Raw genomic sequence first — 25,035 nt, 5'->3', positions numbered from 1 at the left:
TCCGTTGCTCTGCTCCAAGCCACCATATGCGCGGATGCCTAACTGGCTTGAAAACGGACAAGGTTGTGTCGAATCAGGTGGTTATTCTAACGACAGAATGTCTTGGAAGACAGTGCCCTAGAACTCTAGAGCGGGGTAACAAGTCTACCAAGTCATGCCAGTACTCCATGATAGGAAACAACTGTTTAGCAGGTGTGACGGAAGCGATTGTAAGTCCGTAGAGGTCTGCCCCATCTTGAAAGAACAGGGACAATAGATTGTAGGGTATAGGATAATAACGAGTTAGCGGGAAAACGAGCAAACCGCTCTTGTTAACAATTGCTGACGTTTCTTAGTCTGCCAGACGCCACTTTCGTGGGGCGCCTCAAGCGGCGAAATATAACCGGCCTACAGAGTGCAATAGACTATAATCTTGGCAACTTTTCTTAAATCTTTATTAATTTATAGGTCTGGGAAAGGATATTGCGTTATTATTGGCGACTTACCTAGCCCTTATAATTATATTCTTGGCATTGTATTATATATACTCTATCACATCTTCTGCTTTCATGTCTCTATAGTTAACCGTTCTGTATGAGGTGAAGCATCAGTCTGGGAACACAGGTGCTGGTATACTTTCCATCTTGAGTTTAGGAATAATTCAATCTTGGATAAGCCTTCAGAAGCCATCTGCGTTAGCTCTTGCAACTATTCCAGCCTAATTTCAACCCTACAGAGGGTACTTTGAGGTGGAGAGGGTAGGTAGAGGCCTTTGGGAATTTAGAAGTAAATACCAGCTAGTTAAGCTACAACCCTTACGCTGGTAATAACCTCGGATGTTACCATGATGGTGTATCAGTGCCAAGCAAAGAGCAGAACTCGAACGGATCGGCTATGAGGAATATTGTAGAGTAACCCTTTTCAGCTTACCATTAGTCCGGGCTGGCTCGCGGTTGAGTGCGGGGGAAGAAGCCGAGAGCCGTTTCACAAGTGGTCGAAAGCATACGGATACATACAAAATGGTTGCTTACCCGAAATCACGTGACCAAAACGGCAGTGAAATCATCATGCCCATCGGCAATTCATTTGGTCTTTCACTTCGGTCCTGCAATATACTATACTATAGCTAGCATATAGTACCACTGCCATCAACTGAGCTTCAATAAGACATTATCTAGCCAACCTAAGCCATGGCAACTCGCCCAGTATTGAACGGCACTTGGAGATTATCTCACAGCCTCTTGTCATGTAGGGCCACCAAATATTTGTCAACTTACGTACCTAGGCATCAGAACTTCGATGCCACCATTGCCAACTTGAACATTGGCAAGGATACTAGGGTGATCTATCAAGGTATGGACTCATTTCGCCTGACAGATAACTTAGGACTGACCGTCGACCTGCAGGGTTTACTGGTAAAGCCGTACGTATTCTGAACCTTGTTCCACCAGCCCTTAGGTAACCGACTGAGATAATATGAAAGGCAACTCTCAATGCCAAAGATACAATTGAATATGGCACCAATGTCGTTGGTGGTGTATCTCCAGGCAAAGGCGGCCAAGAGCATTTGGGTCTTCCTGTATTTAATACAGTCAGAGAGGTAAGTCATCCACGCTGCACTCTTCAGGTATTTTCAAGGAGCCAAATTCGTTAACAATTTGTATAGGCCGTGGAGCAGGTGAAACCCCATGCGACATCAGTGTTCGTACCCGCGCAATTCGCCGCCACCGCTATCATTGAAGCCATAGAGGCAGAAGTTCCTCTTGTCGTGACCGTGGCCGAGCATATACCCGTACATGACATGATGCGCGTCCACGATGTGCTCAAAACTCAATCTAAAACCCGACTTGTCGGTCCGAACTGCCCCGGTATCATAGCTCCCGAGCAGTGCCGTATTGGCATTATGCCGCATAAGCAGTACAAGAGGGGCCCTATCGGGATAGTCTCCAAGAGCGGAACCTTAAGTTACGAAGCTGTGGGCTCAACATCGAAAGCTGGATTGGGCCAAAGCCTCGTTGTTGGTATGGGAGGGGATATGATGCCTGGTAGGTCTCATCTCAGAATCATCAGAGGGAACTTAGCTCTTCATTCTACCACCATGAACCAGGTTTCTAGTGAGAGGACTCTGCTCACATTTGGACTATAGGAACAACACTTGTGGATGCCCTGAAGCTGTTCTTTGATCACCCAGAAACAGAGGGCATTATTGTCATCGGGGAGATCGGTGGGGAGGCAGAACTCAGAGCTGCTGAAGCCATCAAGGAATACAGGAGAATCATGAGGAATCCAAAGCCGATCATAGCCATGGTCGCTGGTAAGACAGCCCCCGAAGGTCGAACCATGGGCCATGCCGGTGCACTTCTGCAATCAGGAGATATATCCGCTGAAGCCAAGGCGAAGGCTTTGGCAGATAGTGGCGCAGTGGTGGTACCGCATCCCGGGGTTATGGGACATGTTATGAAGGACCTTCTTTCGTCACATACTCACAGAGTCCGTAAAGGATTCGGCCCATTAAGTCCTGAAGTGTCTTTTTCGAACCCCACATCGGAGCTACGAGAATAGGAATTAGGAAATATACAAACTCATTTGTAATCTGCAAGTTCTAAGCGGTTTAATAGTGGGTTTAAGCTGTTTATGGCTTTAGGCCTTGGTATTCAGTTGCCAGAGTGGAAGTGTTGCCAGACAGAGTTTAGGTATGAAGTAATCACATCAATGATGTATACTGATGATTTGAAGTAATCTTCAAGCAACTGAGTCAAATCTTTCCATGGAATAGCAAAATAAAATCTCGGTATATAAAAGAAGACTAAGTTATGAGGACTTGGAAAGCTGCACGGCCTTCTTTGCTGCCTCTCCAAACTCCGACTCAACATGGAATCCGAGGTCGGCTTCCTCAAGCTATTAGAATATTAGCAACAAACCTGCAAGCAGATAATTCTGACGAACAATTTTCAATCCCTCAGCTGAATTGGTCCCCTGCAGCCGGACTACAAGCGGCACACGCATTGTACCGAGCTCTTTGGTAGCGCCAATAATCGAGTCAGCGATCATATCGCATTTAATAATGCCTGCAACACGTCAGCTCGCACAAACCTAGCCTCGAGATATAGTATCTCTCCCTTACCTCCATAGATGTTAACAAGGATTACCTTGACCCGCTCATCTCGAAGAATAATCTCAAATGCCTTTTGCATGGTTTCCTTGGTGGCCTGGCCGCCCGCATCAAGAAAATTCGCACTTGCGCCGCCATGATGGGCAATAGCATCATTGGTAGCCATGGCAAGACCTGCACCGTTGACTACATTGCCAATATTCCCTTCCATCTTGATATACACCAAACCGTACTTCTGTGCCTCAATCTCCTCGGGAATTTCTGCTTGGATATCTCGCTCGGCGAACAGCTCGGGCTGGCGTCGCTGCGAAGCATCATCGATCATAAATTTGGCATCAAGGCACTTGAAATTAGCTTCGCCGGTGCGAGCTAGAGGATTGATCTCCAGAAGCGTGGCGTCTTTGCTCACAAAGAGGTCCCAAAGACGGGTAAGGATAGCTCCAAGCTTTTCTGCCTCGGCAGGACTCGCACCGACACCTGTACCGAGACGTTTCAGAAGATCTGGTGTGATGCCCTCAGCGTAGTCAAAGTGAAAGCTTCTCAAACTACCGCTCTCACCCTTAGCCGTATCTTCAATGTCGACACCACCACTTCTTGAGATGAGCACAACGGGGGAGTACCGTTCGCGATCGAGGGCTATGGCGAGATACCACTCCTCATCGCATTCTTCAAACTCTGCCACCAACACTTTTTCGACAAGGATACCGTCACCTGAAGTCTGCTTGGTTCTAAGGCGATGTCCAAGCATTTGAGAGGATATATGCTCTCCTTCTTCAGGGAGCTTTGCGATTTTGACACCGCCGCGGAACCCATTGTCGAATGTTCCCTTGCCTCTACCGCCCTTGAGAATTTGAGATTTGATGACGCATTTTCCACCTGCAAGACGGGAAGTCAGCATACTAGATTGACGGGAAGAAAGGAGATAACTCTACCATATTGACGCATGATCTCCGGCACCTCAGCAGCCGTTGTTGCTACTTTTCCATTCTGCACTGGGATGCCGAACTTGGTAGATCAGCCTTTTTAATTGCAATCACTTCTAGACAGGGAAGATCATAAACTTACCTCCCTTAAAAGCTGTTTAGATTGATGTTCTTGCAAACTAAGACCTCGGCGCTGATATTTCGTAGGGAACTGGGCAAAGTCAGCGAACTAGAGCGTATCTTACGTCATCGCCATGGATTCTCACTTTGGGCTGCCAAAGCTTTCGTGCAATGTGTCGTGCTGCCATTGTGAGAGGGTATTATTAGTCTGGTTCCGCGGGCGACACGAATGATATAACGGGAAGTAAATTTGCGGAAGTTTATGATTCAAGAGGTTCAAGTCGCCATTACTCATGAATGACGCGGACGGATGGAAGTCTCATGGCTTGCAACCCCTCCAACAATCAAGTAGCCTATCGGCTATACCGGCTTCTTGGCTGCTTACCCCGCAAACTTAAAACTAGCCCTGGAACATCACTTTCATCAGTCACGGATGGGTATACTACGGATGCAGACCTTATTGTAACCAAGATACGCAGGTAGCTAGGCGCTAGATGGACCTATAGATATTCCAATCGACAAAGACATACCAAGAACAGTAATAGTCATTAAGCAACTTGCCCGTGCCTATCTGGTGTTTAAGATTGCCCTCCTACTCTATCTCGAAAAGCTTCCTGTCCCATTCAGGCAACCCCAAACATTTTACCTCACTCCCCTCAAGAGCAATTTGAACAATGCCTAATCTCTGATGGAGCACTTTGTCTCGTCTCCTCCAACCCTTGCTTCTTCTGGCGAGCACAAGACAATATCCGTAAGACCCAAGCCGGCCAAGCCAGACGCATACATAATCACCGCCACTCCCTAGCCTTCCCTCCCAAGTGTCGTCGCTAGTGTTGGGGTCGGCACCATCAAGCGTGACATCCAAGGCCTGGAGGCACTCAGTGAAGACGTGGTTGGGAATGACTTGAGCAGACATCACCAGGATACGCGGGTGATCCTTAGCAGGACCATGGGCCCTGTTTAGTTGCACAATATCATCCAAGCTGATGTTGCTGGCGCCCTTGTCGCCATCTCGAAACATCACATCGCATGTGACGTCACTCAGCAGCCCATGGCCGCCGGTCTCGAAACTTGAGGGAAACTCCTTCATGCCCTCCCAAGCAGCCCATGACCACGAGGGAAAGTCCGTTCTGCGATGGCAAGGTGGGTTATGGACCCAGCCCCAGTTACCTTTAGGCTTCCCGTCACCCCCGTGATTCCAGGCCAGACCCGTCGTGAAGAAACGGACTGCGTCCGCGTGCCTGACGGCGAGGGTTGCAGGGACTGGAACTCCCCAAGTGTGGCAGAGAGGGGTTGCTATAGCGTGCTGGAAGTGTTCCAACATGCCCACAAATGCATGCAACGAGTCGGAGGGGTCGGTAAGTGTCCGCTTACTATACGCCCTCACGGCCTGGAGATAGGGGAGTAGGCCATGCTGAATGTAGGCTTCGATATCATCGCTTTCTCTCGACGGCGGATTAGGCTGGTATGCGTGGCTTGGCGGGCTTTCTTGCAAGATTTCTCGCAACAGTGCCTCCTTCCTCGCCTCGGCATTGGAGCCGTAGATGGTAAGAAGCGACATACTCGGATTGTTACTGAGGCAAGCTTCCGGCGAGTGTAAGATGCGCTCGCATGCGTGTCCCAGATTACACTCAAAGTACAGCTGGTCTTCGAGAAAGACGAGCCGTCTGCGGCTTAGAAATGCTTCTTCGAATGTCCATCCGCGCGATGCCCACATCGATGAGGGGATACTCTTCGAGGGTAACAGTGGTACCACCCGAACTGTGACACTACCGACCTTGAGGGTGGGTGGGTGTCTCCTTGGCCGCTCGCCTACACCCGGGAGGCCGTAATTCGCGTCTTTGCCAGCGGCGGCGACTATGGTGAAGTCGGCGTTGCCATAGATCCGTCGCATCTGCTTGATCTGGGCTCGTTTCTTGACGGGGTTCTCTTGGTCGATGCAGTATTGGTCGACCCAGAGATATCGCCGTCCTAAAGCCGTCGTTACCTGGATAGCGTCGAAAATAGTATGCGCTACCTGGTCCAGACGGGGACCGAGAGCGATGGATGAAGGAGGTGGTGGATTCAAACCGTCCTCAACCTGTCCTTTGGCCGGTTTTGTCGTCCCCCACACGTAACTGAGAGCTATATACTCGAAACTAGATCCGTCAAGCTGGAAAGGGGCCACATCGACGGTCCCGAGTCTCTTACCGGGGCATTTCGAGCCGCATGGGTGGCTTGTATGGCCGTGCCGGCAAATCTGGCTCTCGACGCAGTCTACCAGCGTGAGTGTCTCCGGAAAGCCCTGGCTGCTTAATGAGCACGAGAGTGTGTGTTCCTGTTGGCAGCGTTCTAGCCATTCGAGCACTAGCGGTGGCTCGAATCTATCCGAGGTGTCCCTGACCACGATAGGCTGCGCCCTAGATGGGATTGTCTCCATATCTTGGTCCACACACAGGGCAATGAATGTCCCCAGATCCTCTAGCATTTTCTTCTCGTCCCAAGGCTTCTCAAAGACGTTCCTACGCAGAAGAGCCTTCACTGCCACACAAATCGTGTCGCCCGCACCAGGCGGCCCAGCCGAATCACTATAGTGTGACCTAGGCCCTCGGATAATGTTCAGGGTTAGTGGAGTCTGCTTCACGAGGGAAAAGGTGACCATCTCCAGATAGCCTTGAGGAGTGACTTGAGGAGTGAAATTAGTAGCTGGGGACAGGCGTTGTCTGTAGGTGTAGAAAAGCAGCGGACATAGTTTGCAGCCGTCCTGCAATCGGTACCGAATGCGAGGATTCGGTGGAACCTCGAACGTCAGAGTTGGGCTTCTGACCGACATGGTAATCAATTCGGCGCAGCCTGGACATAGCCCGTTGCTGTCAAGACCAAGTCGTGGTTCCGAACGGTCGTCCCCATGCTCGGGGAGCCACGATAGCCACGGCGGTCGCAGAGGTTTTGAAGCGAACGAGATTCCAGCCCCCCGGAAGGAATCTGGAGGAGGGTCTTCGGAGGATGGCTCGGAGGCTTGAGTTTCAGGGGATGGTCGTGGATCAGGTATGATTGGTGCAGAGTTCATCCCTCGTTCACTTTCCGCAGCGCTATGGCCGTTCTGGGGCCGATTGCACCCCGGAATCATTTCTTTCTTGAACATCTACATTAATCAGGAAGGAAGTGCCTCCGACAAAGTATAACAGGCACTGTGCGCTTAAAAACAGCGGCGCTCGTTTTATAGTTGGAGTTGGTGAAGGCTCGAATGTCTTCTGGGGGCCGAGGAATCTTTGGATTCGGGAAAGGCTGGCGCGTCTATAGCCGTATTGCAAGTCGGTGCGTTGAAAGTCACACTAGGCCTTCTTGCAACCCGGGCACCTGCTCCCACAAAAATGTTTGGCCCATATGTTTTGAGAATGATGCAACCAGGTAGGCGGCGTTGTTGGTTCTAATTTGGGGGTTGACGTGTCATACGCCACATCAACGATCGCTTTCGGTGGTGAACCCTGTGCTATAGTGTTTCTGTATATAGATTTCAGGTTGCTCCCTGCAGTTTAGAGTAACTGGGAGCATTATAAGGATTTTAGCACACTATTGGATGGTAAGATGGTTATGGCCGCCGGCATGGGCCTAGGTCTAGCTGGCCTGAGCCAACAAGGAGGCCTGGTGGGCGGCTATCAATGCCAATTATCAAAGCCTGCATAACAGGCTGTCACAATGTTTCAGACTCTTGTCATCTGACCACCAAGCTGAACCTGTCCACTCAAGCCAAGGCGTTTTCCAGACCCAGGCAAGGCATTATCCAGGCTTAGGACACATGTGCAGCTGAACTTGCTCAACCCCAGTCTGGAACAAGGTATTGGTCACTTAACCCCGCTCTAGACAAACATGTTGTTATACTTTGGCAGCCTGCTTCTCAACCAGCCTCCCAGATGCAGGGAGTCACGTCTTTCACGCTGGGGGCGAAAGCTACTCTTTTTGATTGGCCGAGTTATGTATGCATCGCCCCCACGATTATCACATCAAAATCGATTTTGCGAGGGCCAAATTTTCACAGCCTGATTTTCGACACGCCTGCTGATGTCTCTTGATAAACCAGGCTGGCGGCTACTGAAGCCTGGACCTACCGCGAACTTTTACATGTTGATTGTATAAAAGAAGTCACGATTACTGTTTGCAAATGCTCGACGCCTTTCATCGCAGGCCAGGACATCGTGAAAGATAAGAAGTGGTGTGAGCTGGGGAAACGGTATAAAGCGCATAACCAAATGCAGTGGTCCTTAGCCAGAGTAAGTTCGGCCCGTTCCCCTCGAACTCATATACTTGCCATCTTTCTAGGGCGAGAATGTATTTACGAAGGAAGCCATCTCGTAAAGCTTCTACATGCTCTACAACGGTCAATTTGACGGCGAATGGGACATAGAGCCCTTTCAGTGCGATATTAACTCTGTCTATTGACATCAAACAGACCTATATCATTCTGCCTTGCTGATGCTATCCGTGACGGTAGGCTAAGGTCTCGTAGGGCGTCTTCGGTCAGCATATTTGTACCTTCTTCTGTGTTATAGCTTGGCATTGTGTTGTTTGTCGAGGCTCTCTTATCTACAGTACTGATTATACGAAGACTCCGTAGCGGTCGATTCGAGATTTGATTCGGCGTTCGACGGTAGACACGCAACACAAGTATGCGCATGACGGGAATTGATGCTGCCATGATGGTGACTGCGCACTCGGTAGTACTCCATATGATGATGCCAACTCGGTCCACTGCGAGATGTATCAATCAGTGCTTTGCAACCAGAAAATTATAGCCAATCCGTGACTTACGAGTTCGGTTCTTGCTGCTGAGGCCAAGCATCTTGTAGCATTTCGCAGCAGCAGCGGCGGCGGCACTGGGGTATTGTTAGTATGTAAACATGAGGAGAGCCTGGAAAGACTGACAAGATACCAAAGGTCAAAGCAATCCCAACGCCGATTTTCTCTCGGGTCCGCATAGAGAGTTTCCAAATGATCGTCCAGGCAATGACACAGAGAATCAGGTCGACCAAACCTGAGAAGGCTGCATATAGTCAGTAAGATGCATTTCCACGTACTGAAAACACTAACCCCCAGCAAAGATATTATAGTATGTCGCAACCATAGGATTCCAACACGTTCCGGGCAGATTCGAATGCCAGACCTTTCTGGCGGGTGTACACTTCACAAACGAGAACAAAATGACCAAGTTCATGGCGATGTTCGTCGCGATGATGAGAAACCATAGAAACCAGCTCGTCCAGCCATCAACCAGTCGTATCAGTGTCAGGGCGAATGACGTTTTGCTCCATGCTGCAGATAGAACTCCGAATATGCCGAATATTGTTCCAGTAAGGGCGATTTTCGGTACGACTGCTGGATCAACCTCTGCCTGGTCCTTGCCAAAACCGAGGGTGACGTTGAAGATGACGAGACCAGTGCCGATCACGAGGCAGATCTGGCGAGACGCGTGATGTTAGCTCGACTCGACGAGTTTAGCTGCAGATGAACAATAACTGTTTGAATCGCGTCGCTATGACGGATCTCACGGATCACAGAGATTCGATGGTTGGTACTCACCCATGCCGCGATCAAGATATAATCATCCCACCAAAACCCCCGACGCCGAATTACCTTGCAATACAACCTGAGACCCAAAAACAAACCGGCCAAAACAGTCAGCGACACACAAACCGCGATTATCGTTGCGCCGAGACCCGTAGGCGACGTCATCAGGGAGCGGGACGCATTCGCTGCCTCCCAGGGTATTTTATTCACGGCATGGGAATGGGGAAAAAAGAAGGTGAATGTTGAAAGAAAGGGAGGGCGAGGAATTGAGATGAAGTGTCATCTGTACAGTACGAGAGGTCCGAGCCCCTTTTGCTTTTTGCGCCTCCCCGGAAACAGGCGGACCAACGGATTTAATGATCGGCGGCACTTCTGCTGGGCGTGACATTACACCGTGGGCTAGTGGCTTATGGCGCTCGGTAGTGCAGTTCGTCACGTACCCAACAATTGTTACCGCTGAGCGTGTTTAATTGTCGGTCCAGGTTACCTCAGGTCATGATTCACCCTTGTATGATGAATTGCTTCAAACCTGCGCATTCTCAGCTGAAGGAGAAATAAACAGAGAGCGCATCGAGCCGAGATTCACTCACGGGCGACAACGTCTCACTGGGTACGAGTCAGTCACAGTGCATTGCAGCCACTGTCACGTAGCTAACCTTGGCTAGAAACTCAAAAATGAAGCCGCCTATGAGCAACTCCCCGAATGTCCTGGGCATTACTGATTGGCTGGTGGTCTGTGTACTAAAGAGCATCCCCGATCGAAGCCACAAGCTTATCGTCGCGGTGCGCTACCCGGTTCTCGTAGAGATTTACTATTACTAAAAAGCAATAGAAGCGGGCTACAGACCACTTTTTTTCATGTCTCTCATTTTGATCCCGTCTTCCAAAAATACCGCGTTATTCATGTGATTGGAGATCCTAAAAGCACGATACGACAACTCGCCACAGACCCCTGGTGATAATTTAGCAGCTTATCCAAGCCTATTGCCCCCAGGCCATCCAAAATAGCCTCACGATAATCCATCCAGCTGGACAACCCAAGTCTTAAACCGTGTCTCAATACCACAACCAACGAATCTCTCTTCAAAAGCCTCCCCGCGCACCTTCATATCTGACAATTTCACCTGTTGCTCCTTATCCCAGTCATCATCCCCGCTATTACGCAAAGGCATCATGCACCAGATAGGAGCATCAACTTGAACCCTCTTCAGGTTCGGAAACTCGCCAGAAAGAACTCGTTGTGCTAGCAAGGTACTATCATACACAAGCCCATATCTAGCCCATCTGTCCAAGAGGATGGTCAAGGTATGGACTGTCTGTGGCAGGAAATCGACGAGGTATGTTTCTTGCTCAATGTCATCTTCCTCTCCGTTGTCTTGGATGCAGTAGCACAAGGGGTCGACTTCGAGAGTATTTAGACTTGTAAACTGCTTGATCTGCTGGGGCCTTATGGGTTCGGGTTGCGAAAAGCCAAGCCGACTGGGTACTGACCTGCTGTCGAAGTTCAAGCTGAGGTGCTGCAATGTCTTTTCCGTTTCTGGGCTAAGGAATCCGAGTAACTGTGCAGGTGAGATTTCGGATCGAGCATCAGTATGCCAGTAGCCACTGCCAACACCGACAAACTTGAACGTCTTAAGATTCCGAGCCGCCCCGAGAATCCGCTCGAGTGCACGAGTTTGCCAATTATCCGTAAAGAACGGCCAACCCAGGATCTGGATCTCCGCGATGTTCGCCACACCAGCGCAGAATTCCTGTATGTTCGATTCGCTATTCTGATTACCGTGTCTCTCGGTCGCAGGACCTCGGAATATCAGTGTTCGAAGACGAGGTGCACCACGCAGAAGAAGGATTGGCTCGGGATCACAAAGGCTGAACTGAATGCATTGAGTCTTGTCGATGTCAAGATGTCGAAGCTTCGGGAAGATATCTTCATGCTTACGATTTTCTAAAAGAGAATATAGAATTTCGAAATGCCTCGGATGCCCGAAAATTTGATCGTCTGCGATTTGTATCTTCAGGCGTTCTATGCCAGAGCATAACGCCATAGCGAGACACATTTCTGCGTCGACAACAGAGAATTGCGTCCTTTCGATCCATTCGCGACTGAGTGATAGCCTATTAGCAAATCTCGCGAGAACAACGGGGTCCGCCATTATAGAGGAGCTTTTGGGTGTCGATAGTGGCAAGCATAGATGCTTCACCATATGCACCAAATCTGGCTGGTCATCCAGGACTCGGAAGATATAAGTCGACGGAAGATGAGGGCCGAGACTGTGGAATAGGATTGGCATTGCAACTGAGCGAAAGTATCTGCATGTTTGCGTCAAGGCCAATAAGTCTTTGGTGTTTGCTGCATTGTCTTCACTGTCGACGTCGTCGCTGCAATGAGAGCAGAGCCGAGAGAAGATATCACCGAGAAGCTCGGGAGGTACAATACTAGTAATTGCCGGTTTGGCGAATCGAACTGCATCCATGATGAGATTCCATGGAATGGAGTGTTGAAAAGAGCTGTGTTCGTAGAAGCGGGGTTATAGCCTGCTTACTCCTCGATATTTCAGGCAGATATTCTGCGCCATTTCCAAGACATAGTCCATTATTGGTCAGGTGCCAAGTAGCTGTCTGTAAGCCCTAAGACATAATAATGATCTTAATTATAGATAAGCTATTTAGTAGCTATCTTACGAATGTACATATCTTGGAAATACAAGTATCTTGAGATAAAACAGATCTGAAGATAAATAGTTTATTAGTTCTGATCCATTGCTCCTAACCTACCTACAGCTTAGCTACAACTTTAGAGTCTCTGACTACTATGTTCCCACTAGCACTGGAAGCCGGATCTTGTAGCTTGCGCCTTAAGATCTTACCAGCCGGGCTCTTTGGTATTGTAGACACAAGCTCAATCTCCTTGAGCCACTTGTGTCGCGCCTTTTCCTTCCTAACATACTCAAAAATCCCTTTTGCAGCTTCCACCGGCCTTAGGTCTTGAGAAGACTTGAGAACAACAAACGCTTTGGGCCTTTCACCTGCCCGTTCATCAGGAACACCGCACACTGCAACATCATCGACGTGAGGATGTCCGAGAAGAAGGCCCTCGAGCTCTGCTGGAGCAACTCCAATGCCTTTAACCTTGATTATTTCCTTCAGCCTGTCGGTGATGGCCAGCATCCCGTCATGATCGAAGTAGCCTATATCACCGGTATGTAAGAAGCCGTCCTTGTCGAATGTGCTTTCGGTTGCCTCGAGGTTATCAAGATAACCCATGGCTATTTGTGGCCCACGAGCCCAAATCTCACCTGCCTTGCCAACTTCACAGTCTTCACCAGTATCGATATCCACAATTCGAACCTTTGTTGATCCTACCAGCATACCGACTCGATCGCCATATTTATAAGCATACTTGGAAGGGGGATGCGATGTAATCGTCGAGCATGACTCGGTCATACCATAGCCCTGCCTAAACCCGGTCCCAGGGAAAGCCTTCTCAAGAAGACTCAAAATCTCTCGAGACAGAGGGGCTGCGCCGGATGAGAATCGTTCAACATGAGATAGATCATACTTCGACACAAGCTCCGGTTCTCGTACTAGTCTGATCAATATCGGAGGAACGATGATAAGTTCTCTGATCTTGTTTTCAGAGGCCGTCTTGAGTAATGAGTCCAGGGTGAACTTGGCTAAGACGTAGACATTGGCGTTTAGGTGTATGGGTAGGTGTAGTTGATGTATTATACCTGAAATGTGATGGAATGGCAAGGCTGCCAGAATTCGATTGTGATCAGGGAGCGTGATATCAGCTGTTTGGATGCATTGGGCGATAATGTTGGCGTGCGAGATCATGACTGCCTTTGGAAGGCCCGTAGTACCGCTGCTGAAACAGAGAGAAGCACAAATATCCCGGTTCGACTTTCCGTCCGCTATTTGGGAGGCAGGTGCCTCGGCGAGAGTCTTTGAGCTTTTGAGTATACCTTGAATGCTCGTGACGCCTTGACTGGAACCCTCTAGCAGCAGGACATTCTCTGGCGCAATCCCGGCCTTTTTGGCTGCAGCGCTGGCTGTATCAAAGTTATCAACCGTCGCAAAAATGACTTTAGCTTTGCTAGTTCTCAGACTGTAATAACACTCATTAACGGTGTACTCGGGTGATATACTGCAAGCTACTGCTCCAACGCGAACGGCAGCAAGTGTCGCTACAGGGTACCAAATGGAGTTTTTCGCAAATACAACAACAGTGTCATTTTCACTGATATTATAGTTGGTAACAAGAGCAGATGATAAAGTTGTTGCGTAGTCTTTGAGAGATTTGAAGCTGATGTGCTCTTTGGTGAGAGCATCAGTGAAGCCTGGGGCATTGCTATCAGAAGACAGAGGCTTGGACTCCAAAAGCCATGACCAAAGGGTCTGCTTGGGAGGGACTATAGAACTAATGTCAATGCTAGACATATAAGAATGAGGAAAATCATTTACATGAGATCTTGGGGTTCTGCGACTGGTAGATCATGATGCTTGGCTAGACCCTGAAGTAGTGCTGTATTTCTGAGTGCGTAATAAAAAGACAAGTATTTGGGCTATTTTAATAATACTAAAACTACCAGTAGACGGAGAATGTCTAAGAGCCGAGGTTGTCGTCTAACGACTTAGCTTTTAACTCATTGCAGTAGAGCTACCTCAAAATGTGAATCCCTCGGCGCGGCACCTGCAATTATAGTTAGTGGAGAATGAGGAGATTCTGACTCGCAAAATTGACTCGGAATTATTGTAGTGTATGGACCCCGCCTTGTATTTAGAACGCCGGCTCTTGCATTACCCGACCGTGACTTATACAGGCAAAGACCGTCTCAAACTCACAGGACTCAATTGAGAAACTATTGACACTACTGCATACTCTATCCGTTCATTCTACAAGATACTTATTGCCTATTAGACAATGCAAGCATTACCGAGGACGATTGCTGTTATCCACACTCCATACTGGAATGCATCAGAACAAGAAGATGAACTGCAGAACGTCTCTGTACCAACAATTATTTACTTCCCGAGATCAGACAAGAAGGGCTATGCTACCAACGACTCATCACGTCGCCCAAACAGAGAATCTCAGTCAAAAGTACATCACAGCTACAATAAGCAACTTCCTTCCCACTCAGAGGCAAACCGACCAGAACAATCGCCCAAGTCTGTATTCTCAAGCCCTTCAATCACATGCAACTTTAACATGACGGATTTCGAGCGCTTCCTGCTCAGTGACACTGGCAAAGAAGCAGCGCAGAATAAATATTCTTACTACACTGTCCCCCAGTCTACTCCAGAACGCATTTCAAGTCCAAAAAAGAGAAGGAGAGTGGATGGTCTGAAGATGGCAGAGCGGGAGCTTCGCGAGTATGAGCGCTGGGTTTTTGGCACTTGGGAAAATATATTTTCTGGATCCTATTCATATTCTGGGTAAATAATAGAGAAATGGATGAGCCTCTGCACTAAACAACCCTTTTCAATTGTAACATGATTCTCAATCTACGTACTCGACTGCCTCCTGTCAGATTGATCTTCAGGCTGCGAACACGGGTGGTGAATGAGAAAACGATCTCGCCCCCATATGAGTTTTTATTTACCCTCAATCAAATGCCTTCAAAAAGAAAACCAATTACGTCATTAGCTTAATATCGCATTGCCTTGAAGGGATGATCTAGACTCTTCCAATTGCGGGCAGCTTGACAGCTCGGGATACCCCTCATGAGTTCTCGGTACTCGGGCTCTAGGATCAAACCATGTTCCAGTTCCCAAAGCCTTGTTGGCCACTCTCGATCAGCTGTGTCAACTGTCAATTCTTCGTATAAACTTTAATGCTGCAACTGCCGAGGTCATTACGAACGCGCTTACCGTTAACTACATTAGCTCATGTTTTTGTCCCTGTTGCCTTGAATGTATTAGCCCGACATAGCAAACGCTTTGACAACATCTCCTCTTTACTGGGATTATCCCCGCAAAGGTCCTCGAACCTTAAACAAACTGGAATGTTCGTGTCAGATAATCTGACAAGACTAGACGAGGGTTTTGAAAGCATGGTAGCTCTTTCGCAAGTAAGCCCAAAAGGAGTCTAGAGTTGGGATCCTCCGCAAAGCCTCGAGCCAGGACTATTTGATCACTTACCTCTTGTCTGTTTGTACAAGAACAAGCTCTTGGACTCTTATCTATGACGTGAACTCGCAGATACAGAACTCAGACTACTCTTATCTAGTATTCTACCCTATCATTCTTATCATTTTTGTTGCAGACTAACCTGGCCTACGATGAAGTTCTCTTTTCTAAAGGCACTGTTACCAGCCCTGGCCTTGGTCATAGGCGGCTTCGCCCAATGCCCAAAGCAAGTCACGACCTACTCCCCCATTCTCTCCCCCGGCCCCAGCGACGTCCTGTTCACTTCTTGCGCATCTGGTGCCGACGGTCCCCGTGTCTACCCCATCAACTCGACCACTTTCGATTGGTGGTACTTTGACGCTGTATCTGATGATGGCGAACACGCCTTGACCGTCATTTTCTTCACCTCTTCCTTTGTCGGATTCAGCTTCGACTTGTTGAACGCAATTGACCCTCTAAACGTCTATGTCTTTTACAACAATGGCGGCGATGGTTTCTCGTTTCCTATTTCCTCTACTTCTGTCACGATCAAACTCGATGGCGATGGAGCTTCGGGTGATTGGACCGGATCTGGTGCCAGTTTCCAAGGAGCGGCAGACCTGAGTACCTACAAAGTCACCTTCAAGAAAACATTGTTGAATCCATCCGTAGAGGGCACCTTTACCTTGAAGTCTGTAAGTATACACCACGTCTACGCTGCGATAACCTTTTAGAAAGATGTAAGGAGCTGATGTTGATGGATTTAGCGTGGCCCCGGTCACTATGTTTGCGGTCCCCTTGAAGCTGGCCAGAACATGAAGGTTCTTCCTAACGTCGGCTGGGTGAATGTCATGCCTGCCGCAGATGCCGCAGTTGACGTGAAGATCAATGGGCAAAACATCAAGTTTACCGGTAATGGTTACCATGATAAGGTATGTTCAGGTGTTCACAGCTGCCTGTCCCCAACAATCTCAAAATAACCATTTTGATATCGAGACCAATAGACTGACTTGGATCTGCCACTCAGAACTGGGGTGATGCTCCCTTCTTGGCCTCGCTGAACGGCTGGTACTGGGGTCATGCTACATTTGGCGACTACAACATTGTCTTCTTCGACATGCTCGATAAAAACAACGTCGAGAGGGTGGGCGGCTACGTTTTGAAAGACGGAAAGGTTGTAGGAAATACGTGCACCACGGGCCTTCGAGTCCGACCTGTCGGCACGCCGTATCCACCAACTCTGGGCTCGGCCAACCCAACACAGATGACACTGAATATGACTCTGGACGACGGCACCGAGTTGGATGCTCTTCTCACGGTGAAGCAAACCCAGATTGACATTGAACTCTACAGCAGGTGGATTGGCTCGATTGAGGGAACTGTTGGTGACTATGCAGCTTCGGGCTCTGCCTTGTGGGAACAGTTCAAGGTTGCTTCATAATCTTAGTTGGCTGCAGTTAGTTATAGTGGGAGGGGTGGGAAACAGCTGGGGGATAAAGGTAGAGAAAAAAATAAAAATAGAAAAATAAAAAAAAAGATTAAAAGAATAAAATCCACTTTTACTTACAGTGCCTTATTATCAGTACTAATAAGTATATTACTTTAAGTATTAATTTAGTTTTAGGTAATATATAAAAGCTTGGTGGCCTTAATTCGTAAGATAATTCAGGCCTTAATGTCTCCCTCAACACTAAGGCCTACCCTAAGTTGATCCCTCAGACTATACAAGATACCTTCACTTAGTGGCAACAAGGGTGATCCAGCGTTACTAATAATTTAATTTACATCATTTAAGTGTGTAATATGTATCTAACAGCTGTCTATAAGGTAAAGGCTTAGGCTGCAAATACAGGCAAGTCATGAGAAAATATATTAACTGACAGTCAAGGCTTTTGACATCTCAGTCACACAGAACAAGAACACATATATGTAACGCGTTGCATAAGTGTAGCTACATCATCTCTCAAACCAGAATATATAATTAGTGCCAACTCTTTCAATGCGCAATACGAGCAGCAATACGGTTAGTCATGTACTTCTTGGTGTTTCCAATAAAGGCGCATGCTACAATGGCACAGACGCCAAAAGCAATGCTTGTCAACCAAACATATTTCAGCGCGTATGCATATCCCCAGCGGCTGCCAATAGCTGCAGCCTTCAGTATCTCAGGAGTGACGCCAGGGACAGACGCCAGGGCAGAAGGATCCAAAATGTAGGCAGTGACGAATTGTGTGGCCGAGGTGATTGGTAGGCCTGCTGCAATGGCGTAGTCGGCAACGACGTAGGGGAGCTTGGACTTGAGCTTGTGGTAGAAAATGTTGTAGTAGATGCTGTAACCGATAGAGCCTCCAACGACACGGATGGACAGAGACAGGGCGACACATGTGGCGATCAGTTCGTCGGGTCTAAGATGAGAGCAAGGTAGTTAGCAAATGGGCTCGGAAGGGGACGCTGAGGGAAATCCGACTTACGCAACGGTAATTGCGACGGTTGCTGGTGGAACGAGGACGCCGCCGACTCCAACGCCTGAAAAGACGCCGAAGATGTAGATCAACGCGGGAGTGTCGGGGGTCACCGCGGCTAAGGCTCCCCCAAAGGCAGTCATCATAACGCATGAGAAAAGGAGCAGTTCTCTAGCATTTCCTTTAAACCACGAAAGTGCACCATTGATGACCGTGGCGCCAATGGTGATCCCGAGGCCAGAGGCCAAGCCCTTGAGGCCGACCTGGACAGGTTCCGGATCGAACACCGTCAACGCCTCAAGCGGATAGAAGTTGATTGACGAGTAGAAATTCAAGCCGCCGACAAAGGCCACAAGGAAGGCCACTGCGACGACTCGTTGCCCTTTGAACAAGTCGCCTGGTACCATTGGAAACTTTGCGAACTTGGCTTCCCAGACGCAAAATGTGATGATCAGAACGATGCCGACGAGAAGAAGGGATAGAACATAGGCGGAGGACCAAGGATGTGAGTATCCACCAGCCTGAAGAGCAACGAGGCTGTTTGATCGTGTTAGAACATTCTGTAGCGATTTACTTAAAGGGAATTATAAGACACTCACAAGAGAGTCAGGCCGACAATGGACAGGAAAGCCCCGACGTAATCGATAGACTTGAGAATCTCCATCTTGGGTAGTTCTTCACCTCTTCTATGAGACTGCGGAAAATATGTGAGGGCCACCACTGCGAGGCATATGCCGTTGTATATCCTGGATCGATTCTTGTCAGCGCCTATTCATGCCAAATGCCATCGCAGAGACCTACAGTGAAATCCACATGCCCCATCTCCAAGTGTGATAGGCGCTCAAGATCTGGCCGTACATGACGTACGGAACAAATGGAATAACGAAAAAGGTCACCAGCGCAAGGTAGAAACCGCGTTTCTTCACAGGGACAAGTTCCGCAATGCTACCGGAAGTCAGCATGTGTCCCAATCAACGGAAGCGAGGAGAATACAAACCCAGCAAGAGCAGTGAGTTCACCGACGGCAGCTCCAGCACCGGCAAGAGACATGCCAACAACCGCCTGGCCAAAAGTGTGCGTTGTGCCAACGAGAATGACTCCGATAAGGATGGTCACGCCGCCCGCGAGAGAGATGTAGCGACGGCCGAACAGATCTTGGAGATAGCCGACAAAGGGGGCCACGACGGCAATGGTCAGTGTGTTTGCGATGGGCAGCCACGAGGACTTTTCAGACGATCCGATGTCTTTCACGATGTAGGTGAGGGAGCCACCCACAAAGTAAAGCGGAATCTGGGCGCCTAGCAAGCATAAACAGGGAGGTTTGATTGAGAGGACTGGGGAAGTGACATACCTACGTAGAGCCCAGCAAGAGAGATGGAGGCGACGGCATGGCGCCAAGTCCAATCAACAACTCCATCAGAATCATCTCCCTTGACGGCATGGGTGTTGTAGTTGACGTCGAGGGGCGGAGTGCCACCGTGTTCAGCTTTCTCAACCTGCTCCGAGGAGGGGGTGGAATGATCGTCTTCTTGGGACTTGGTCATGGCTATTTCATGCACAATTGACAGGAGACGATGGAGCAAAGATTGGGCAGATAGGATTAAGGATGAAAGGTCAGAGCAATGTATTATAAATGTCGTACAAAATATCATGTTCTCATTTATCACCTGTGTTCGGAGCCTGAAGCTTGACCTTATAGGCAGCATTTAACTACACAGTACATGAATGGACGCCGTATTGTGTGCCAGGGGACCAAAGCTGTCAAAACGCGGGGACTCCAGATAGCCCGGCTCAAGCAGGCTAGACCGACTTGATTAGAGGTCAAGTCCTCAAAGGCGCTTTGTAGAATTCAAGGTCTGGATGCGGGGCCCCGCACTCTTCGTAGCCAAGAAAAAGCAGCCATTCCACTTTAGGGATAACCCCAGAAAACTGCCGAGTTAGCGTACTTGTCCGTGTCAGATTGTCCTTGTCAGAGATTCGGGAGCCTTGACTCCGACAATCTGACATGGACAGAATACGCTAGCTCGGCCTGGGGATCGCCTGTCAAGGCTGTGACTAGTCCCGTCTAGAAGCAGTAATTATGTGTTAGTCAACGGGAAGTTGTAATTCGTCGAATGGAGCCATTGCCATCCACTCTTCGCAGTCCTGTAACACCCCGAGAGTGCGCCTGTCTTGCCAAGCATGCATGATACAACAAGTTCGACGCAAACTGTTACACACACCAGATAGTTTGTCCGCTGGTTTGGGACGTCCACCTGCGGCCTGGCTATTACTACTGTACCACCATATCACAACTCGCAGAGCAGTCGGGTTTCTCAATGGGACCGAGGCTGTAGATATCAGACCAAGACCCCCTCCCAGTTGTCCAGGATTCTGTTCTGCATCAACTGTCAACAGCGTCCGTATCATAGACATCTAACTCAGTCACCGTCTCGCACTTATCAACCATGACACCGCCCAAAGCCGCCAATTATGAGGACGAGATGCGGGAGGCCTGGGGATATCGATTCAAATGGACCAAACACCACCAGACCCCAGAGCAGTATGACTACCTCAAACACTCCTGCGATACACTGGGCGAGGATTGTGCGGTGCTCCTGAATGAAATGTATCCGACTGAACGCGGGACCCCCCAGAGTCAACAAGACAAACAAGGCTTCAATGCCGCATCTAAGTCAGAGGAACGGGCCTCGAAATGGAGGGATCTATACGAGCTCTTCTGCGAGCACCATACGGAACATTCGAAGCTACAGCAGCTCTGGGATGAGGTCAACACCACCCCCGAATGGGTCGACTGGGACCAGATTGCACGCGGCCAGGACGTACTGTACCGTTACGGCGGTGCTGCTTTCACTGGCCTCACATACCAGTCGCTCGTTGGAGGCACCGCCGGCGCTCGAGTCGCCGAGGTATTGGGCCGAACAGGTGGCTTCAATGTGAACACCGTGTTCCGCCGTATGCTCGAGACAACCATCTACTTTATCGACGTCACCGAAAGTGTCGACAGCCTCAAGTTCGGCGGCCGCGGGTTTGCCAGCTGCATGAAGGTGCGCTTCCTACACGGCACAGTTCGGCATCGCATCCTCCAGCTCGCAGCCAAGCGCCCTTCCTACTTCTCCGTCGAAAAGCTCGGTATCCCAATCAACGATCTGGACTCGATCGGCACCATCGCCGTCAACTGCGCAACTATTATCTGGCAGTCACTCCCGCGGCAGGGTATATATATGCGCGAGCAGGAGATACGCGACTACGTAGCCCTCTGGCGCCTCATCGCCTACTACATGGGCACGCCGACCGACTTCTTCTCTTCGCCGGCCAAGGCGCGTGCTATCATGGAGTCACTGTACCTACATGAGTACAACCCCTCTAGCAGGTCGAAGGAACACGCACAGAACATCATCATCGCCATGAGTGACACGGCGCCCAGCTACGCCAGTAAGCCGTATCTCGAGGCTACTGCGCGCTGGCTTAACGGCGACCCTCTCGCTGACGCTCTGGGCATCGGCCGGCCGAGTAGGTACTACACGGTGCTGGCAGCGGGGCAGTGCATGTTGTTCATGATTGTCTACTATGTCTGTCGTGACATCCCAGTCCTCGACCGCGCTCAGATTGGATCGTTCCGCCGAAATGTCAGGGACTATATCAACAACCCAGAACTCGGTTTAGATCACCGATCTGCCTTTAACTTTAAGTACCTGCCTAAATCTGACGAGTCCAAGCAGCAAGGCGAGGGCAGGACTCTTGCTAAGACTAAGAAGATGGTACTCTGGACTGCTGATCGTAAGGCGTTGGCTGTGGTGTTAATACTTGTGGGCTCCTTGGTTACTACTACCTGGGCGGCTTTTAAGCTTGCGAAGTTTGGAGTTGGTATGGGTTTTAATATAATGAGGAATATTTAAGTATTTTTAGGATGCTACTTTTATATATCTCAAGGTCTTCTCTATTATAGCTATATAAAAAGGCTGTAATGTATTAACTTCAAGCGGTTTTTGTATAATTTACTGTTATCAGCTGGCTGTAATACTTACAGTATCAATATATTGATGCTTTTCCTTCATATCTAAAATCCTTTTACTTAAGCACATGAATTCTCTCAGTTTCACAGAGGTAACTCTCCGGGCTTCTCACGCTGTTTCGTAATACGTCGGTAAGGGCTAGTGTCTCTTCTACCTAGCTGGATTTTAGGCTGTGACATTTACAGGCGATTTCCAAGCCGAGGCTTCCCCCGCACATTGGTGCCATTTAGACTTTGCTAACTGACAAGGAGTTGACAATGCCGTCATGCCGGCCGCGGCATACACTGTTACTACAGTGTGTCAATACGCCATTTTACCGAGTCTCAGGCTAGGTCTCTTGCTACTAGTACACATCCAATGGGTATTCAAGTGACAGCTGCTGTTCAGTTGTCACTTCATCACTCCCCAGGATATCAAGGAGACGAACCTACCCATGAACACCGATTCACGCCGACGCAATATACAACACACTACGTGGCAATAAACCCCCCAGCGGTAGCAATAAACATTACATCATGACAAAGGTAGACGTGGTAATCATAGGGGCAGGATTCTCGGGTAAGTTTGAATAAGGCCGGAGGTTTGGCTACGACTCAAGGAAGCTGATCATATCAAAGGGATTTGCATGGCCATCAAGCTGCTCGAGGCCGGAATACGCAACATCGTCATCGTCGAGAAGAGTGCAGGTTTCGGTGGGACGTGGAAAGACAATATCTATCCAGGATGTTGCTGCGACAGTTGGTTTATTCAATCCCCGCGGAGAGTACTCACTAACTCCTTTGGCCTCAGTTTTATCACACTTATACTCGTATTCTTTTGCACAGAACCCTCATTGGTCAAGAGCATATCCAGAACAACAAGAGATTCTTGTAAGTATACGTCCCTATGTAGACCCAAGCTCTCCCGTTGATCGAGGCTCCGCGACAGAGTTACATTCAAGATGTCGCCCAGAAGTATGGTTTATACAAATTCGTACGCTTCTCCTCAGAAGTCACTGCCGCGGAATGGGACTCTGAGAGTCATGAGTGGAACGTCAGCATCCAGGTTCTAGGTGGAAAAGAAGCAGAATTCTGCGCTAGATACACAATCAAGACAACCTTCTTGATTGCAGGAGTTGGTCAACTGAACGAGCCATTCTGGCCCAAAATTACCGGCCAAGAAAGCTTCCAGGGGAAGGTTATGCACTCTGCCCGCTGGGACTGGAGTTTTGACTTTACTGGCAAGCGTGTCGGCATAATCGGCAACGGTAGGCCTTCAAGTTACATGCTAGGGAGAGAACACAAGTCTGACGATCTATTTAGGGGCGACAGCCGTTCAAATTGCACCTGAAGTCGCAAAGGTCGCTTCTCATGTCAGCATCTTTCAACGCTCACCGAACTGGCTAATCCCGAGATTTGATGCGGAAATTCCACGATGGAAGAGGATCGTATTTGATCATGTGCCTGCAGTTCTTAGTCGGGCAAGGGCTGAGATAATGAACCAACGCGAATCCTACTATCAAGCTGTCAATCACGCCGGCTCCGCCGACTCCTCAGCCATGACTGCAGTCTGTAAGCAGCACATGCAGACTCAGCTTCCTAGCCGCCCAGATCTGTGGGAGAAACTGACGCCGAACTATCCGCCGGGATGTAAACGCGTTCTACTCAGCGATGATTACTATCCTACGTTGCGGCTGTCACACGTTACTCTCGAGACACGACATATTGACAGAATGACTGATACCGGCGTCGTTGTGAGAGAAGGACTACAAGAGAAAGATATTGATCTTGACCTTGTCATTTTCGCAACTGGATTCCAAGCCAAGGATTTCCTGCACGGCATTCACGTGCAAGGCGCAGGCGACCAAACTCTCAGTTCCAAATGGGCAAACGGTGCATCTGCTCTTTACGGCGTCACGGTAGATAATCTGCCAAACTTTGGAATGCTCTATGGACCAAACACAAATCTGGGCCATAACTCAATCATTCTTATGATTGAAGCTCAAGCCCGATATCTCGTCCCATTGGTAAGGAGAGTCTTGAAGAGCAGAGCCCGAGGGGGGAAGCTATCTGTCATGCCCAAAGCATTGAGGGTTCAAGAATGGAACAAAGATCTGCAGAGCAGCCTGGGAAGTTCTACCTTCGCTGACTCTAGGTGCAGTAGCTGGTATAAGACAGACAGCGGGGTTGTCACCAACAATTGGAGCGGGACTGTGATTGAGTACCAGAAACTACTGTCCAATGTTGACTGGTCGGATTACGAACTTGAGGGAGATGGGATGGAGAATCTTCCGGCTGGCAAGGAGAGCATTGGCCGTGTCGTGGAGGAGACACTGTTTAGTAACCTGCAACTTTTTTCGGTTACGGCTCTAGGGGCATTGGTCGCAACAGTCTATTATCGTCGGGGCTCGTTGCTGAAGCACATTTTGTAGCTGTCGAGATTTGCTAAGTACTTTCGATACGAAACTATAGTCGAGATTTATGTTTATGTTTTATATACACCTTTTCAATTAGAGTCAAGCCTATTTGGCTTTAGGAATGTGGTATCGGATGAGCTTTTCTCTTTTCGCAATATGCCCGACCTGTCAGGCCATTTGGCTAGTATGGTTTGTCCACAATATCGATCCATGTGTTTGCGTTACTAGTAACCCGCATAACATCCATTCTCACCGTTATTCTTCTGAGTCTTCTTGTCTTTACTTACAATATGTGTAAAAACTCGTGGAACGGTCTTAGTTCATCACTGAATGTATTTGAGATATACATACGACTAAGAAGTTGTAACTGAAT

General features: G+C 48.9%; 11 protein-coding genes; 5 read left to right on the top strand and 6 right to left on the bottom strand.

The window, feature by feature from the left end:
• Positions 1-1,169: 1,169 nt before the first annotated feature.
• On the top strand, positions 1,170-2,541 carry FFUJ_05448 (related to succinate-CoA ligase alpha and beta chain; the record flags this gene model as incomplete). XM_023578659.1 has 5 exons in its annotated part: positions 1,170-1,332; positions 1,386-1,402; positions 1,463-1,579; positions 1,646-2,024; positions 2,126-2,541. The coding sequence occupies 5 exons, from the start codon at positions 1,170-1,172 to the stop codon at positions 2,539-2,541; spliced, it is 1,092 nt and encodes a 363-aa protein (XP_023431632.1).
• Positions 2,542-2,790: 249 nt separating this feature from the next.
• FFUJ_05447 (probable beta-succinyl CoA synthetase precursor) lies at positions 2,791-4,322 on the bottom strand (the record flags this gene model as incomplete). XM_023578658.1 has 6 exons in its annotated part: positions 2,791-2,877; positions 2,926-3,047; positions 3,104-3,967; positions 4,024-4,096; positions 4,157-4,225; positions 4,281-4,322. The coding sequence occupies 6 exons, from the start codon at positions 4,320-4,322 to the stop codon at positions 2,791-2,793; spliced, it is 1,257 nt and encodes a 418-aa protein (XP_023431631.1).
• Positions 4,323-4,726: 404 nt separating this feature from the next.
• Positions 4,727-7,243, bottom strand: FFUJ_05446 (related to tol protein; the record flags this gene model as incomplete). The annotated part of the gene is made up of 1 exon (XM_023578657.1): positions 4,727-7,243. The coding sequence occupies one exon, from the start codon at positions 7,241-7,243 to the stop codon at positions 4,727-4,729; it is 2,517 nt and encodes an 838-aa protein (XP_023431630.1).
• Positions 7,244-8,289: 1,046 nt separating this feature from the next.
• On the bottom strand, positions 8,290-9,843 carry FFUJ_05445 (related to integral membrane protein pth11; the record flags this gene model as incomplete). XM_023578656.1 is given in 6 exon segments in its annotated part: positions 8,290-8,546; positions 8,566-8,862; positions 8,923-8,987; positions 9,037-9,154; positions 9,202-9,568; positions 9,691-9,843. The coding sequence occupies 6 exon segments, from the start codon at positions 9,841-9,843 to the stop codon at positions 8,290-8,292; spliced, it is 1,257 nt and encodes a 418-aa protein (XP_023432882.1).
• Positions 9,844-10,688: 845 nt separating this feature from the next.
• On the bottom strand, positions 10,689-12,152 carry FFUJ_05444 (uncharacterized protein; the record flags this gene model as incomplete). The annotated part of the gene is made up of 1 exon (XM_023578655.1): positions 10,689-12,152. One exon carries the CDS (start codon positions 12,150-12,152, stop codon positions 10,689-10,691), a length of 1,464 nt encoding a protein of 487 aa, XP_023431629.1.
• Positions 12,153-12,453: 301 nt separating this feature from the next.
• Positions 12,454-14,176, bottom strand: FFUJ_05443 (related to phenylacetyl-CoA ligase; the record flags this gene model as incomplete). XM_023578654.1 has 2 exons in its annotated part: positions 12,454-14,090; positions 14,143-14,176. The coding sequence occupies 2 exons, from the start codon at positions 14,174-14,176 to the stop codon at positions 12,454-12,456; spliced, it is 1,671 nt and encodes a 556-aa protein (XP_023431628.1).
• Positions 14,177-14,602: 426 nt separating this feature from the next.
• Positions 14,603-15,121, top strand: FFUJ_05442 (uncharacterized protein; the record flags this gene model as incomplete). The annotated part of the gene is made up of 1 exon (XM_023578653.1): positions 14,603-15,121. The coding sequence occupies one exon, from the start codon at positions 14,603-14,605 to the stop codon at positions 15,119-15,121; it is 519 nt and encodes a 172-aa protein (XP_023431627.1).
• Positions 15,122-15,962: 841 nt separating this feature from the next.
• Positions 15,963-17,230, top strand: FFUJ_05441 (uncharacterized protein; the record flags this gene model as incomplete). XM_023578652.1 has 3 exons in its annotated part: positions 15,963-16,484; positions 16,557-16,721; positions 16,817-17,230. The coding sequence occupies 3 exons, from the start codon at positions 15,963-15,965 to the stop codon at positions 17,228-17,230; spliced, it is 1,101 nt and encodes a 366-aa protein (XP_023431626.1).
• Positions 17,231-17,785: 555 nt separating this feature from the next.
• FFUJ_05440 (related to MFS drug efflux pump) lies at positions 17,786-19,795 on the bottom strand (the record flags this gene model as incomplete). XM_023578651.1 has 6 exons in its annotated part: positions 17,786-18,194; positions 18,261-18,788; positions 18,851-18,997; positions 19,053-19,196; positions 19,249-19,549; positions 19,603-19,795. The coding sequence occupies 6 exons, from the start codon at positions 19,793-19,795 to the stop codon at positions 17,786-17,788; spliced, it is 1,722 nt and encodes a 573-aa protein (XP_023431625.1).
• A 903-nt stretch (positions 19,796-20,698) lies between these two features.
• On the top strand, positions 20,699-22,150 carry FFUJ_05439 (uncharacterized protein; the record flags this gene model as incomplete). The annotated part of the gene is made up of 1 exon (XM_023578649.1): positions 20,699-22,150. One exon carries the CDS (start codon positions 20,699-20,701, stop codon positions 22,148-22,150), a length of 1,452 nt encoding a protein of 483 aa, XP_023431624.1.
• A 632-nt stretch (positions 22,151-22,782) lies between these two features.
• Positions 22,783-24,677, top strand: FFUJ_05438 (monooxygenase-like protein; the record flags this gene model as incomplete). XM_023578648.1 is given in 4 exon segments in its annotated part: positions 22,783-22,825; positions 22,841-23,136; positions 23,159-23,513; positions 23,569-24,677. The coding sequence occupies 4 exon segments, from the start codon at positions 22,783-22,785 to the stop codon at positions 24,675-24,677; spliced, it is 1,803 nt and encodes a 600-aa protein (XP_023432881.1).
• Between the last annotated feature and the right edge of the window lie 358 nt (positions 24,678-25,035).

This window comes from Fusarium fujikuroi, chromosome FFUJ_chr06 (assembly GCF_900079805.1).
Source record: "Fusarium fujikuroi IMI 58289 draft genome, chromosome FFUJ_chr06".
NCBI lineage: Eukaryota > Fungi > Ascomycota > Sordariomycetes > Hypocreales > Nectriaceae > Fusarium > Fusarium fujikuroi.
This window is presented reverse-complemented; position numbering and strand designations above follow the sequence as displayed.